This window comes from Coffea eugenioides, chromosome 1 (genome assembly GCF_003713205.1).
Source record: "Coffea eugenioides isolate CCC68of chromosome 1, Ceug_1.0, whole genome shotgun sequence".
In the NCBI taxonomy this organism is placed as follows: Eukaryota; Viridiplantae; Streptophyta; class Magnoliopsida; order Gentianales; family Rubiaceae; genus Coffea; species Coffea eugenioides.
In genome coordinates, this window is record NC_040035.1 from 13,476,767 (window position 1) to 13,494,311 (window position 17,545).

The window sequence follows — 17,545 nt, forward strand, 5'->3', positions numbered from 1 at the left end:
TTTGTTTTCCTTAACAGGACTGGATTCGGAGACGTATTGGAGAAACCCTCCTGATGTACTTTTGTTTAGGGTTTCTATCATATTTTGACTATGCCTCTTGGTTTTGGGTTGTACTTTTGTAATTGGAATGTAGTATTTGGGCATAAGGTATTTTGGGTTTAAAGTTGTATTTTGAACACCCGATGTACGGGTTGGATAATGGATGACCATGGTTAAACTTGAACGCTTCCGCATCTTTGTATTTATGTTATTGTACTTGTGACGTTAGATTGGTAATACGTTTGAATGTTTTGCGTGAGTCCTGGCGAGAGTTGGGCAGGCGTCCCGCAGATACCCTTTGGTTCGCCTTAGGGAGAAGTGGGGGCGTCACAGTTGGTATCAGAGCTTAGGTTTCAGATCTCTGTAGTGTATCCTAGGCTTAAAAGTTTAGGATTCCGGACTGTGAAACTGGTTGGGAAGTTAAGTTACTACTTATGAAAATGAAAATTAGAACCTAGTTTGAATTAGTGGATGACAAGAAGTCTTAATCTTGTGTGATATATACGTGGGATAGTACGAAATGATCAAATCTAGTTCATTGAGTATATCTGGACCTACATGAGCTTTTACTTTTAAGTGTAAGCTATGGAAGGTAATGGTAATATTAAATCCTCTCGGGACACCTTCCCGTGGTCTATTATCGAGGGAGACCTAAGGGAGTATTGGAGAGATAGTCCAATTCACAGAACTAAAATTTCATCAAAGGACTTGCTTGCGCCCAAATACTGGGGTATTAACAGTGGTCGATCATTAAAAGTGGCTATTTGAGGAAACTAGGGCGATTCAAGGGGATGATCGAGAACTGAGGGTAATTGCGGCCTACTAGAATTCCTGAAATGCAGATTGAGATACTTAAGGAGCGAGGAAGACAAAGACTCCTTGTGAGAAGCTAAAAAAAAAAAAAAAAAAAAAAGCTAAGAACCGACTTGTTAGGGTAGTGCCCGAAATTAAAGACAGGATGGATAAGTTGATGGCTGGGTGTGTTACCTTGGTTGAATGAGTGGAGAATGACAAGATATTTGATAAGGGACAGGAGGTCTAAAACTCCTAGTGCTGGAGATGAAAATGATCCTACGGAGGCAGTGAAGACTTTTGGCTCCGCCAATCACTAAACTAGTGATTTAAATTATTTTAATAGTTTTTGCCAAAGATAGACAGGGTGGCACTCGCTTGAAGGCCATTGCATTTTGTGTTTTGTTTCACTATGTTTCCTACCTTTTGAGGCAATTAAATATTACACATGACATACTTGACTTTACTGCTTTATGATTTCAAACCCATGATTGAGATGTACACATTTGCGATTATTTTGGTGTCCCCCTTTTATTCTTGTATTTGTTCGGCGTGATAAAGGTGTCACTTTTCAAACTCTGGTTATGTGCACTCACTTCATATCATGCCTTTAAACATGTTAAATTTATGAGTGACTAAAGAAGTGAAATGGATCGAGAGCGTGGGGGGTTAAGCAACCTCAAGCTCAAGGGGATGATTATTGATTGACTGCTGGATTGAACCGAAATCCTAGAAATAAAGGAAACAATCATGTAACTACTGCTATTGACCATACGATTGATGCTCCAGCACGGTTGGTTGAGTATCGAAACTCTAGACCGATAAGCCAACCTAAGGATCAAGAGAGATGTGAAAATAGAATGATTCTTGAAGTTTGCTCCATCTGAATTTCGTGGAGAATCTAATTTTGAAATAGAAGAATTGATTTGAAGGGATGAAATAGGGCACTATTGGAAACCAGAGGTTAGGGTTTCTTCTCGAGCAACTTTATGAGTGAGTATGCAAGAGTAATATGACTCTAGTTCTATTATGAATGACTACTCATTTTGATCCTTTGATCTGCCTAGCAAGCTAGTATTTGACTAGAGCCAACTGATAAGATGACAACTTTGGAAAAAAAAATGCATAAGAAAATAGATAATTCTCAGGATGAGGTAGAATTTCAAAGGAAATTTCCAAACTGGTCAAGTTGTGATTTCTCATGTAACTTGAGATTACTGTGGTAAGATTAACTACTCTGAGGCCGAGTATTGGAGGAAACAAGGAGAATGTCTGAAGTGCGGTATTACCGAGTATAAGTTTTTGAATTGCCCAAAGTTTCGAAAGAGAAAGTACTTAGCAATCGGCTAGGTCCGCTACAAAGCAATCAAGTACCAGATGGGAATGATTAGTACCCATGGCTATGAAGGGATCCTAGTAGTGAAAATTCTACGAGTAAGAATGATTTCGACTCCACCCGAGGGATATAATCTATAGTTTCACTCTAGTCTAGATTAATACCTTTGGAGGTTATGAACTTTAAAAAAAAAAAAGGAAAAGTCTTTTGTTATTTTGTATCTTGGCAACTTGACACATTTTGGTATAATCTTATTGTTTTCTTTTTCCCTTTTTGAAATGATTTGATAAATCTATCCCAACTTGATGCAACTACTACGAATTTCTATGACCTATGGAGAGGTACCTTGATTCTAATTGATTTCATGGCTTATATGTGTAGTTACACTTTGCCCTACACCTTTGGATTAATAATAAGATATGAATGATAGTAGACATGATCAAGATTGTACTTGAGAGGGTAAGCAAACTTGAGATCTTGGAGATGACCAAGGATCGTGACCAAATCGAGAACTTGGTGTTGAAGTTGGGATCCAATGTTTGATTGCCACTTTGATATATTAAGGTTGTGAGACTTGGGTTAGAGAAAGGAAACGTCTAATAGATTTAGTGAGCCTAATGATTGAGGGATCGAATATCATATTTTAAATGGAAACTTGAGGCTATATATATAGATTATCGAGACTTGAACGATATAACCATTAAGAACAAATACTCCAGTGTTTTACATAGCTTAAGATTTTGGTCGATGGCAAGGAGCCGTGATATTATTCAAGTTGGATTTAAAGTAGAGCTATTACCAATTGGGAATCCTAGGAATTGATGTGACTAGGATCACTTCTAATTCAAGATTTGGACACTTTGAACTTCAATTACGCTAGTTGGGTTGACCAATGCACTAGCAGCAATTATGACCTGAATGCATCGGGGTTTTAAATCATAATTGGATTAATCTGTGGTGGCATTTATTGATGATATATCGGTATACTCTAAGGTTTGGAAAATCATGAAAGACACTTGATGATAGTTTTACGAACCTCGAGAAAGCACCGACTTCCATTAAGTTCAATGAATGTGAGTTCGATTGAAAGAAATAGCCTTTCAAGGTCATACGATATCTAAGAAAGGAATTGTTATTGACTCAGCTATAATGGAAGTTGTTTAAGAGGAAACGACTAGAGAATCCTACTTAGAGTTGAAGTTCTTCGAGGTGGTCGAATATTACCTTTGGTTTGATCAAGGACCTTTCTAGACTTGGCAAGTTATCTAGAATTCCAAATATGAAGAAGAATTTTAAAGGTGAGAAATGTTTAACCAATGTACTTGTGTTAGTTTACCAAACGGAGGAGGTGGTGTTGTAATTTATCCAGGTATTCCACAGGATGAGTTAGAATGTATACCAACGATACATGATGAGGTGATTGTGTATATCTCTTGAAAGTTATAACATCACAAGAGAAAGTAACTAACTCATGATTTGGAGTTAGTGGTTATGAATTTGTATTAAGGAGGTGAAGACATTTTCTATATGAGGTAGACATGAAGCCGATTAAGTTGCCATATGACTTGGAAGTTAGAGTGCCTATTAGAAAGAAATCAAGGTTTGATTGCTAGTTGGATGAATCGAGATTGTGAAGAATGGGTTGGAGAATATAAGTTTGTGATTCGTCTGGTAGACTAAACCATTTATTGTCCCAGGTGTGAATTTCGAGGACGAAATTCCTTTTAAGGAGGGGAGGATGTGAGGACTCGAAAATTTTCTTATTTTTATAGAATATTACCGGGTTATTTAAATAATTATTCACTCATTTTCTCCGAATTATTTATTTCGACCATTTTAAATCCATTTAGATGGAACAACGTCTCTTTTATGTTTTTAAAGCGTTTTGTTGGAAAATTTACTTTTCAAAAATTCGTTTAGTTTGGAACAACGAGTGCACGTCTTTCGAGGCTATACTTGAATCGGGAGTGTATTAATATTGGAGAATTAAGAATGTTTAATAGTAGATTAAGAAAAGTTAATTGAGAAATTAATACTCGACTCATGTAAGAACTCACAAATTTACCTATTTTAAACTCCAGTTACGAGCTTATTTAATTATTTATTTGGCCAATGGCCCCGAATATTATTTTCTATCCTTATTAGACCTAAATACATGGAATTATAGCTTCATTATATTTTTAAAGTGTCTCGTTTCAAAAATTATTTTCTTGGAAGCTTGTTTAGCGAAAAAATGAAAACGCGTTAGGAAATTTTATCCGATTGAGAGTACAATAGGCTTGGAATATTCAAGACTTGTACAATGGTCCTAAAATAGGTAATTTTATGTTTAAGTACTCAAGTGATAGTTAGTAGTACAATCGTTATAAGAATTTCTCGAAGGTTTCGCGTTATAGCGTTCAAATTGGCGGTACGCGTTTTCACACGCGCGGCTTTATTTGAGGGACTTTAGACCCTTATTTCGAGACAATTAAGAGTGAATAATATTTATATGAACATAAGTACATTAGAGGTTTAGTGCACTAGTGAACCAAACGCGAGAGAAATCGAGCCCTAAACGCACCAAACGAGCCCTAATGAGGGTTGACTTTGGAGTGAATTTTCACCACTCATTTTAATCTTCCCTTGGAAGCTAGAATTGATCATATTTCACTCTCTCTTCTCTCCCAAAGTGCCGACCAGCCCACCTCTCTCTCTCACTCCATTATTTCAAAATTTTCTTCACCAAATCAACCACAAAACTTCAATCAATCTTCACCAAACTTGAAGACCATCTAGCAAACTACTTGGAGGTTGGATCTAGCTAACTAAAAGGGCTGCAATTCACGGTTCTTGGAGCCTCTTGAGGACCGAAAATTTCTGATCTAAAGCACTAAGGAGGTATAACATCATCCTACACCTTAAACTTGGATTATGATGGTAGAAATACATCTTTAAGCTATTGCATGTGTATGGATGACTTGATATTGTTGGAAAATTTGAAAGTGGGCCCTATGAATTCCCACACTTGGGTTGTTGCTGATTAGAGGTTTAATGTTGGATTTAATGGTAGTTTGTGGTTAAAATGATGGATTTATGGAGTATTATTGTTGGAAACTCAAAGTTGAGGTCATGACAAGAAATTTCCGAAACTGCCCCTGTTTTGTTCGGCCATGATAAGGCCAATTTTTGGTGATTTATTGGCGTGAACCTGATGTTTATATGTTATGTTAGATGTGTAAAAATTTTCATTGGAAAACATTAACGTTTAGATGGGCAAATGAATTTATTCGTGAACTAGGCAAGCTGGAAAACTATTTTCGGATAACCCTGTCCAGCGGTAGCATTTTCACCATAACTTTGTCCTCCGATGTCAAAATTGAGTGCCGTCAGTGGCATTCGAAACTAGACATCCATACCTTTCTAACGGTATAAAATATGTATTCTGATTCCATGTGTAGGAGCCGAACCATTCGTTTTAAGATAGCTGTCCTGTCTCTCGGATCTGCGGGAATGATTTGTCGAGGCAGCAACTTGAGGCTCAATTTCGAGCTGGTTTCTTGCCAAATTTCAGAACGTTTCATTCTGTGAACTTCTAGCCCTATGAAATTGTTTTCCAACTCCATAAACCATGCTCAATTCCGAGTTAGGTCGACTGAGTTGTGATCAAAACAAGAACACTGCTCTGTTTTGGAAAAAACCTACTTTTGGACAGATTTGGAATAAGACTTGTTGTGGTCTTATTAAATGAAATTCATGGTGTTAAACACCTACCAAATGCACCCTGAATGTTCCTTAGACTTTTCTTTCACATATGAACCATGATTGAAGGATTTTCTTAGCCAAACGATTGGATTTGGAAAGAAAAGGATTAAAGGCAGATTGCCTTAAGAATTTTTCCGAACTTTAGTTGGTTCGTTGACTACCTTCCCGAAGGTATTTTTCTGTGAAACTTGATAGAGAGATACTCTTTACATAAGAGTATAATACTGCCAATTTTGGTACCAATCCAAGTTCGTTTCGATACCTAATTAAATTTCTAGTGTTGGAGGTTCAAATCTGGAAATTCTTCTCCAGTCTTGAATTTTCCTCAACTTTGAGCTACCGTATATCGGTACTCGAAACTCCGATTCTTGATCCGCTTGCTTTGATATAAACCTCACTTGCAAGTCTAATTGAGTTACAAATTTCAGAGACCGGTTCGCAACGTGTGAATCGTACCGAATTTTCAAAGTTGGTAAAAATCCAACTTAATTCTGCCTTGTAAACCGAGTCTGTACCTTCAAGCTCATTTTGAGCACTTTCCACTTCGATTCATGGAAAAGTGTCTTCTAGGAACTTATAGTACTTTCTAAGAGGTTTCCAACGGTATAAAGATTTCCAATTCTCGACTTGTGCCGAGTGAGTTACGATTTTTCAAAGATTCATAATAAAACTGAAATTTTCCAATTTCAAGGAAATAGAGTTTTTCAAGAACTCTTTATTCTTTTGATATTATCTAAACATTTTATCCCCGATTTCCTAGATAAAGACTTAAATACTTTTGAACGTTATCAAACCCCACTCGAACCTTGATTTACGAGTAATTGAGGTTCATTTTCACGGAATTCACTCGATCAATGCTAGTGAACGAATTATTCCTCGATATTTGGGATATGAATGATAATTCACTATTATTTGCTCAGACGCACACGAGGACCTTCAAGAGGATTCCCCGGTGGACTCTTGAACTTCCCTTGACCTTACTTACACCTAATACTTGGTGAGTGTCAGGTGTATGTAAACTTGTTACATGTTTAATTGTTATTAATGATTGGAAATCTTGAAAGTGGAGTCGAGTGTGTACTTTACCATACTCGTTCTCATTAGAAATGAAATTTTAATGATTGAAATCCATTGAATGAATGAAATGTATTGGTATGCTAGCTGCATACGTCGTTGGAGTGAATCTCCTCGACACACAAGTGTTTGGGGACGCCCAAATCTCATTGGCCGACCTTGGACTCGAGCCGGCATGGGCTTGGTCGGGAACCTTGGCGAGCCATGGGATGTATAAGCTTGACTTAATGAGAAGTCTTGCTTGGCATACTCGAGTAGTATCGCCACAAACAAATGACAGGCGGGCCCGATACAGGGGTATGTAAGGTGAAAGCGGACAGGTTAAGTGGAGTTCTACGGACTAAACCTACCCGATTGACGGAGTGTCAATTCGTGGAGGTTATTGATTGCGCAAGTGGAATATAGCTCCTGAGAGCTCCAGTATCCTTGAATTGTTTCTGGTTATATTTTCATTAAATTGTTAATTACTAAAATGCGATTACTTGACTTGTATATTGAGATTGTTATTTGAGTAAGGTGCTTGCATGTGTGTTCTTGGCCTCACGAGCGTTTTGCTCACCCTGTAGATTTGTTTTCCTTATCAGGACTGGACCCGGAGACGAATTGGAGAAACCCTCCTGATGTACTTTTGTTTAGGGTTTCTATCATCATTATGACTACGCCACTTGGCTTTGGGTTGTACTTTTGTATTTGGAATGTAGTACTTAGGCATGAGATGAATTTGGGTTTAAAGTTGTATTTTGAACACCCGATGTACGGGTTGGATAATGGATGACCATGTTTACTTGAACGCTTCCGCATCACTATAATTATGTTTTTTGTACCTGTGACTATTAGATTAGTTATAAGCTTGAATGTTTTGCGTGAGTCCTGGCGAGAGCTGGGCAGGCGTCCCGCAGATACCCTTTGGTTCGCCTTAGGGAGAAGTGGGGGCGTCACACACAAAAAGTGTGTTCTTTTAGTCACAAATAATAGGAATGACATTGATTTACAAGTCACAATTGATTTTGTGACTTGTAAAAGAATGTCACTATTTTTTTATTCACAGTTGATCTTGTGACTTGAAAGATCAATTGTGATTATGGAAAATGGTGACACTCATTTACAAGTCACAAGATTAATTGTGATAAATGTCATTTATATTATTTGTGACTTTAAGTCATGCATTTTATGACTTAAAACCAGGTTTTTGCTACATGCACCAATTTCATGTCATAAAAAGTAAGTTTTTTGTGACTTGCATTAATATGACAAGTCATGAAAAGCCAAATTTCTTGTAGTGGTGGAAAAATTGTGGGGAGGAGTGGGAGGTTAAAAAAAAGGGATAATTTCAGAAACCTCTCCTGATGTTTCTGAAAATTTCACTGAACTCCCTTGAGTTTTTCAATATTACACTTACCTTCCTTGATGATAGACAATGACAATAATAACCTTCATAATTTTTCAAAGGACAAGCCATTGATAAAAAAGGGAAAAGATAATAGAAAAAAGGAAAAAACAATTCTTCTTGACCAAACCATATGTTGTGGCCAAACTATTTCAGTCATAACCATTAAATTGTAACCTCTTATCACTCAAATATGCTAATCAAGATAGATGTCTCCTTCCTTCTATCACTCAAATATGCTATTGCTGTTGATAATGATGGAAGCAATCATCACTACCAACAATCCAATTATTCATATTATTGAGTATATAAAAGCTACTGGATTACGGAAAAGTATAATTTGAAGACTGTACTAAAATTATTATCCCAAACTTGCACTTTTGTTGGTGTTGTTTGCCTTTTAAAAAAAATTATGATTATTCATACTAAGGAAATTTAGATGAGGGCAATTTTGGGCAATCATATACTTTTTTAGTCTTACATCATCAAGGTGAAACCCAAACCTATTTCTAGGGGAGGTATGTGTAATTTTCAAAACATGAGAGGAGCTGTTTAATATTAGTAGAAACCTTAAGGGAGGTTACTGAAATTATCCCAAAAAAAAAAGAAAATTATAAGTTTGCCCTTGAGTGGACTGTGGCGATGGTGCTCCAATTTTCTGAAGTTGCTATAGATTGATTATATTGGGCTTAAATAAGTTCTGAGTTGGTCAATTTTTTAATCGAATTAATTTGTATGAGAAAGAAGAGGAGGAGAGAGTGACCATGGTCCATGGTTGCACCAGCGCTCGGAGTGGAGGAGGAGTTGGAATGGTTGTTGTGTCATTTCAAGGCACGACTGTTTCCTCATACACAAATTATGGTCTCCATCCATGAACACACGTGCGAATATTGAAAATTGTGTTCAAACTATACTTTGTCAAGTTATTATCTAAGTCGTCTCTAGAATCTAGACCCGAGATCTATACCAATAAACTATGATAACTAATTTATGCCTTTACCGTAAAAATTTTAAGTTTATAGAGAGATAATTTGACAACAATGGAACTCATTGAAGTTTGAACACCCCATTTAGTTAACTAATCATGGTGAAAACAGCACTCACTTCTTGTTTTCAGTTGCCAAAACGTCCAAGAAGAAGAGAGGTTCGCTAAGTGAATGCAAGGGACCGTGTATTTGGGCAAGAAATAACATGATGAGCCTTCAATAAGCTTTCCATCTCTAACATTTATTTTTCTTTCATAATCAACGACATAATTTTCATTCTAATCCCCCATAGTTAGGGTAGAACACTTTTTTCTTTCAGACTTGCATAAGTTTCAATATTGAGTTATTTGTTGCTTCATATTTGCAATCTGACCAACTTGTTTGATTCTTGTGTTTTAATTTTCACAAATTAGATGGAGAACATTTCAAAAATTTTCGATTAATTTGGTGGTTTTTTCTCAATACCTTCAATCAATCAAAGTTGATAACCCAAGGGACTAAAATAATTTCCTTCAAAAAATGATAGATCATAGCCGTTTGTTTTTCGTCAATGAAGTCTTGGACTGGATAGTGGTGAAACAAGAAAGGATAAAGTCCAAAGAATTAAAAGTTCTAAAATCTCACAAATCAATTAATGTTAAAACTATCATTTGTGAGAGATTTATAATCTGTCAGTGTTAAGTCACTGCAACACATGCAGCTTTATATGAAACGGTTTGGGTTTTAATGATGAGTGACCAAAGTCAAAATAGGAAAATATGAATGTTACGAGGGCTGTGATTTTAAAGGTAACATACTACTTTTTACTATTAATTTACTCAATTTCATCTTTATTCTATTTTTATTCATATATTTAGACATTTTTAATCTTTGATTTTTGGACACTTTATGAATGTTTAAAATTCAAAACAATACAAATTAAGGATTGGGAGTATTTTATCTATATTTTATAATTACAGCGTCTGTGATACTGCTAAATTCCATCAAAATAATCGCCTCATGTGATCATTAGTAGTTGTTGAGTGGGATAATAGGAACATAGAGGATGTATAAGAGTGACTAAATTTCATTTTGAACCCTTAAATTATATGCACACTCTCATTAAAATGAGATGAATTTCATATTTTAAGGGATAAAATGTTAAAAATTAAAGTTTTAGAACTAGAGCAAGGGTACATCTATAGTTTAAGGTTTCAAAGCGAAACCTAATTACCCATCATCCAAGAGGATTTTTCCCCGGAGTGTATCACGTTCTTCTAGAACGCTTTCCACTTTGAAATTGTATGATATGCGATTTAACAGCATAAATATAGTGCAGCGGGAGACAGATATATTCGGAAGACGCGTGGACTGATTCAATATCACTGTGGTTTCTTTTCGCAATTTCCTCCCTTGACGACTCCAAGATAGAACCAAAAGCATCAAGATAAATGTGTTCTTAAACGTTTGAAATTTGATCCTCTAGAAATTATCTTTATTAGAAAGATAATCATATTTCTAGATGAAAACCGAAATTTCAAAAGGAAATAGGCTATCATTCGTATAAGGACTCGGAAGAGTTGATGTATACTTTGGAGAGATGAACTTGATATTCAAAGATGACAAATTACAGGTTATCCATTCGCGCACTAAAAAGTTGCCTACATCCTTTTCATGCCAAAATATGTTGCTTTCTACTTGAAATTTCCTTTGGAGTGCTAAATCTTTTTTTTTTTTTTTATCCACATCCACACTTTGCAAATCACTAAAGAGAACAACAATGGGAAGAGATATATAATTTAGGTGTCCAATTGGCCAAGTACTTCAAGCAAATTTTATGGAATATCACTGTGGCAAAAATATTGCACGTCGTTCCCTAATTGGATACCTATAGAAAAAAATAATTACGCCAAAAAAAAATTTAAAAAAAGCATAGAAATGAAAAAAATCAAAATATGATAATCGTTCAACTTTAAGAACCAAAATAACTTTGTTTCATGGCATGGGGGTTGAGAGTTTGCTATAATACAAAGGGATAATTTTAGAAACCTCAAGGTTTTTTTATCAATTTCATCAAATTACCTTGAGATTTAAAAAATTATACCAACCTCCCCTGATTTGATAGTTTTAGTAGCCAACCCTTACAATAACATTAGATAGTTTTAGCAACTAAACCTCAAAATAGCATTAATTGGTCGAACATTTAGATAAATGCCCTAAAATGCCCTAATGTAATGAAGTTTAATTTAATTGCTTTCCTAAACAATTGTAACATAATTTAGCACAAATATAGGGAGTGGAAGCCAAGATTTTAATACATATACTTATTGTTTGATAAGTAAATATTCTATCACACTATGATAGAGTATTTTTAAAAATGCTTTATTGGGGATTTAGATTTTTAAGATGGAAAAGAAAGTGTTGCCATCATAGTTTTAGATTTTGTGAATTTTTAGGAGTAGTGGAATTACTATTATTTGGTAGTGGTTTTGAATAGTTTCTTTTTGAGTTATTGTTGATTTTGATACTTCAAAAAAAATCAAGGAAAACACTGAATGATATTCAAAGTTGATTTGTCAAAAATAGCCACTAGTTTGATATTGGTTACAATAGAGGCTATGTGTAATGTTGATCATTCCATGGTTTTACAGGAGGAAAAACAAGGAAAAGGAAAAGGGAAAAATAGTTTTAAAACTCATTGTTTGGACAAGCATACCAAACAAGGAAGTTTCATTAAAATATTAAACATAGTATTGTGATTTTAAATGGATAATGGAGGTAAGTGTAATTTTTGAACCTCAAGATTATTTAGCGAAATTGCAAAGATCTCAGGAGAGGATTCTGAAATTATGCCTAATAAAAATATTTGGTTAGAGCCACAATTTTTTCCCTTGTTTTGATCTTTAGTCCGACTAGACTGATGTTGCCATATCCATAATTGACGAAGTATTTCAATCATGAGGGATTTCGTAGAAATTAAACAATATATAAGAGTATAAATTCAAGAATATAAAGTTGTATGTGAAGAAAAATCAAGTAATGATATAAAAAAAAGGGGGATAGGCGATCGTATTCTAATGTCTCCATCTTGACTTGTCTCAGTCAAATGTGCCTAAGAAATGGCAACAAATTAATTTCACCAGCTGTTGATTTTCCGTATTGGCATGAGCACATAGGGGCCGGAAATGTGGTCAGGCAGTGGCGTGATCGCATCAAATTAAGAATCACATCAACTTGAATTTATATACCTAATAAAACCAAAATTATTGATGAAAACGATGTGCTCTAAGCATATACTCCCTCCCTTTTTTTATAACTGACGTTTAAGGTTTTGCACACTAATTACGAAAAAATTTTCATTGCTTAAATCTGTACACTACTTTCCTTTTGTACCCTCATTAATTGTCCAATTCACCCATGTTTTCTCTTACTAGAGTACTAAATGGTGCTGTTTTACTAGGCCAAAAGCAATGCAAACTAACTCCCACCAAACTAGGAGTAGTAATTAAGAACTCTGTATTGGAAAAGAGAGATAAAAGGGTAAAATTGTGAAAAAATAATTAATACTGTATGGGAATAATAAAATGACCGATAAAAGTACACTAGAGCAAATTTCTTAAACGTCGGTTATAAAAAGAGGGAGGGAGTATCTCTATATAAATCAACAAGTTGGAACTTGGGAACATCGTAAACTGAAAAAAGTACACAAAAAATCAGAACTCTACCAAGAAACTCAAATTCATTGGCTATGGATTTTCTTGGCAGGCTATTATCTCAATTGCTGCCTGTCCTCCTTCTTTTCCTATGCTTCTCAACTTCCATTTCATCAGCTGTAGATCACCCCCACAAAATCCCAAGGCTCAGTCCAATACGGAGAACAAATCTTCGAGACCCTGACGATACTCTAACTAAAGCTTCTCTTTCAGAAGATTTCAAATCATATTTTTATGAACAGACACTAGACCACTTCAATTATAATCCACAAAGCTATACCAAATTCAACCAAAGTTATGTGATCAATTCAAAATTCTGGGGTGGTGCCAAGTCGAACTCTCCAATCTTGGCATATCTTGGCGCCGAAGCTCCATTGGCTGGAGATATAGAGAATATTGGTTTTCTTACTGATAATGCCCCACGGTTTAAAGCTCTCCTTGTCTACATAGAGGTACAATACTATCATAACATCTTTTATTCTTCTTTCTTGATTTATACTCTATACTTAACAAACTTGTAACTACTAAATGTATTCCGGGAGTCTTAATTTTCTTTTGCAGCATAGGTTTTATGGAAAATCTATACCACTTGGATCAATGGAAAAAGTGATGAAAAGTAAAACCATTCGTGGTTATTTCAACTCGGCTCAAGCTTTAGCTGATTACGCAGAAGTTTTATTGCATGTAAAACATAAATTTTCTGCTCAAAATTCTCCGATTATCGTTGTTGGTGGATCATATGGAGGAAGTATGTACTTTTCCATGTTGTTTTTTCTTTATCCTATATTTTTATTCATGCATTTTTTTTTTCCTTTCGGTGGTGATGTATCTAAATATTTCAACTTGGCAGTGCTAGCTTCGTGGTTTCGCCTCAAATATCCTCATATTGCACTTGGTGCTTTGGCATCATCAGCTCCCGTTCTTTACTTTGATGACATCACTCCCCAAAATGGTTATTATTCCACTGTGACCAAGGACTTTAAAGTAATGAAAGAGCTGTTAATGGTTTCATGTTTTTGAATCATTACTGGAATTATTATATGTTAAAGAGTTCTGAGAATATTTTTGTTATGTTGAATTACAGGAGGAGAGTGAGCACTGTTACCAAACTATACGAAAATCATGGTCTGAGATTGACAAAGTTGCTTCTAAACCAAATGGTCTCTCCATTCTCAGCAAAAGATTCAAGACTTGCACGTAATAATTCCTCTCTCCCTTTGCTTTCGGTCATTTTACCAATCAAGATGTTCTGATATTTAGTGTGTATAGTAGAAACAGTCAAGTCCATATACTAGTCTTTTTTTTTTTTAAAGTCAAATCAATATGCTAGTCTTTTTTTTTAAGTCAAGTCAATGTACTAGTCATTATCATATATGAACTCTTAATTGGCTTTAGTCATGAACATTTATGTATTAATAATGACGTCCGATGATTCCAAAGAAACTTCTCACGCGTGTATTAATTATTTTAGTCCAAGTAATCACCACACCAGCTTGAAGTTGACATTATATCTGTCTGATAGTTTGGTAATTTTTGGTCCCCAGTTAAGAGCCATTTTCTTAGGTTATATGTATGCATAAGTTGTCTAATTAATTCTATATTTTTTATTTTCTTTTCTCTTTTGAGTGGTAGAGTTAACACCATTTTAAGACTCATTAAAGCAGATTACTTAAACTTTAATCTTTTGCACATGTACATTAATTTATGTACCCAACCCTACATATATAGGATCAAACTAGTAAAACACAACTAATAGTGAATTATCTTTCCTTTTAATTATTTCAGGCCTTTGAATAGTTCGTCTCAGCTTAAGGATTACTTGGATTCCATGTTCTCATCGGCTGCTCAGTACAACTCACCGCCTAAGTATCCCGTCACTGAGGTGTGTAGTGGAATAGACAAAGCACCCAAAGGAACTGATATTCTTGGCCGCACTTTTGCCGGTGTTGTTTCTTACAAGAAAGATGAGTCATGCTATGATATGTTGGAATATGCCAGGCCCACTGAAACAAATGTCGGATGGCAATGGCAAGTAAGACTCGTTTGGATTACTATTTTTTGAAATTTTTATAAATAAATATATTATATCGATTTAATATATGTGAGATAAAAAAATAATTAAAAAATATGTTCATCAAAATGTAATTTTTTTTTTTAAAAAAATAACAATCCAAATCTCTAGTCTGTCTCTTGTTTCCCTTATTATTATTATTATTTGCACTAAGCCAGGACCTGATTAATGATGTTAGGAAGATAATTAATTGTTGTACTTGAGTTTGAAATAAATTTCAATTGAAAAGGGCTTCTTTTTTTTTTTTTTTCAATAGACTTGTAGCGAGATGGTGATGCCCATTGGGCGCGGCAGCAATGATACGATGTTCCCACCGTCACCTTTCAACCTACCGGATTTCATTAAGAACTGCAAAAGTTCATATGGGGTCTCACCTCGACCTCATTGGATCACAACTTATTATGGAGGCCATGTATGTTTTCTTGGTTATTTTCCAAATAGAAACCTCTAACTTAGTCTTTGATATCATTTTCACTTTTCCATTGTTGATCCTCATATGTAAATCCAACAAATTGTAGGACATGAAATTGGTTTTCCAAAGATTTGGAAGCAATATCATATTCTCCAATGGCTTGAAGGATCCTTATAGTAGTGCCGGGTAATTGAATAAGACATTTTTCCTTTTCCTTCTTTATTGATTCTATGTGCATATTATATTGAAATTAATACTCATGGCTTCTTAAACTAATTAATCATTAAACATCTTAATCGCAGAGTACGGGAGAACTTATCCAGCAGCCTTCTTGCTATTTATACAGTTAAAGGTTCGTTTTTTAAGCTCTTTCCATTCTAAGTAAACTCAATTCGATCCTCTATTTCCTTTTGCATCTTCTCAAGTAGTCTTCTTAATTGGAAAGATTATTTCCCTCACAAGCATAACCAAATAAGTGCTAATGACACTAAAAAATACGAGTCAAATTTGTTTGTGTCTGTAGTATGTGGGCTTCCGTTAAATGATTTGTGATGGCCATTTCGAAATCATTTTTTTTGCAGGATCTCATTGCTTGGACATACTGGCAGCAAAAGAAAGTGATCCGTCCTGGTTGGTTGCTCAAAGGAAATTAGAGGTTGAGATCATTGAAGGATGGATCAAACAGTATTATGCTGATGTTCATTCCATTGGAAAACAAAGATATGCTTAAATGTTTGTTTTTTCTGGAAGGGGAAGTTAGAAGCATTATTATTGACCAAGTGCCCCACTCTTTTCTTTCTTCTTATTTAAGGTTCCAAATGATTCCCTGTAACATCATGATTCATAAATTTTAAAAATGGAATCCAACATCTTAGTGCTCCCAACAACGTAAGTTTTACGTGACTTATACATCAGATAGTAGAATCTATCTCTGTGTTTCTAAGGTTCCAAATGATCCTCTCGTAACATCAAGGCTTCATAAAACAATAGAACAAACTTGACAAATCAAATCACAAATCGATCTTCCTCATGCGGAAAAAGGTTGTCAGGAGGTGACATATAGGTTCTTCAGTCAATTTGATCGCCTTCATTGTAGAAGAACTAGAAAATGTTTAGAGTATTTATGCATAGGACAACTATAATTTCCATTCAAGTTCTTTTTTTGGTAGCTACAAAAGTTCCTTTTAAAATCAGTAAAGGTTCTTGGTCTACGTAATTAGCTACATTACCATGCGATGCAGCACAAGAACCACAGAAAAAAAGGAAAAAAATCGATTTATGACAATTACATCTTCTTTGGTTTCTCATTTGGCAAGAAGCGACCTCATGAGTGACACCCACTATAGCAGAACTTAACAATGGATAACGCAAAAGGCCCATCACTTTTTCTTAATATAGAAAAAGCCATCAATATTATCACCACACATCATGATGTTTGCTAAAAAGCCTGAAGGTGCATCCTAGTCAAAAAATAATGGTTCAACCATTCATTTTCGAGTCAACTTAATTCTACTGCCACACAACTCAAATCTATCTTTTGAGAGATTGTTGAATTGAACAAGGAACCGATGCACATGATGCCAAATGAGCCCAAAAGAGCATATTTCTAATAACCCTTACTTGTAAGCTCTGTAAATGCATTCTTGAAGTGATATGAAGCTTGAATGCAGAGGTTCTGCTTCAGTTAGAACTAGTGGAATTGAGATTGCTGGTCATGATGTATTGCTAGCGTCGTTTAATCATGCAATTTCAATGTTTAATTAAGACTTTAGAGTCTTCTTTTGTGACAAACGCAATAAAGTAAACTAGGACTCAGAAGGTAGCCAGTCCACTTTTTTATTTATTCATGGAAAATATAACAAAATATTCCTCTTACATATTCCTCATTTTTCTAATTGAAGGTATCCCTATTCTGTCCAAACGGATTGCCCCACGAGCCAACCTTGGGAATGTACTGAAGGTGTCATAAACCTTAATTTGCTTATCTGGATGAGATATACCCACATTAGACA

At 35.1% G+C, this 17,545-nt stretch overlaps 1 protein-coding gene across 1 annotated transcript; it reads left to right on the forward strand.

The window, feature by feature from the left end:
* Positions 1-13,019: 13,019 nt before the first annotated feature.
* On the forward strand, positions 13,020-16,425 carry LOC113778266 (lysosomal Pro-X carboxypeptidase-like). Its single transcript, XM_027323607.1, has 9 exons — positions 13,020-13,502; positions 13,612-13,798; positions 13,901-14,034; positions 14,135-14,247; positions 14,836-15,082; positions 15,378-15,533; positions 15,640-15,719; positions 15,836-15,885; positions 16,115-16,425. The coding sequence occupies exons 1-9, from the start codon at positions 13,086-13,088 to the stop codon at positions 16,261-16,263; spliced, it is 1,533 nt and encodes a 510-aa protein (XP_027179408.1). The 5' UTR covers positions 13,020-13,085; the 3' UTR covers positions 16,264-16,425.
* The last annotated feature ends 1,120 nt before the right edge of the window (positions 16,426-17,545 follow it).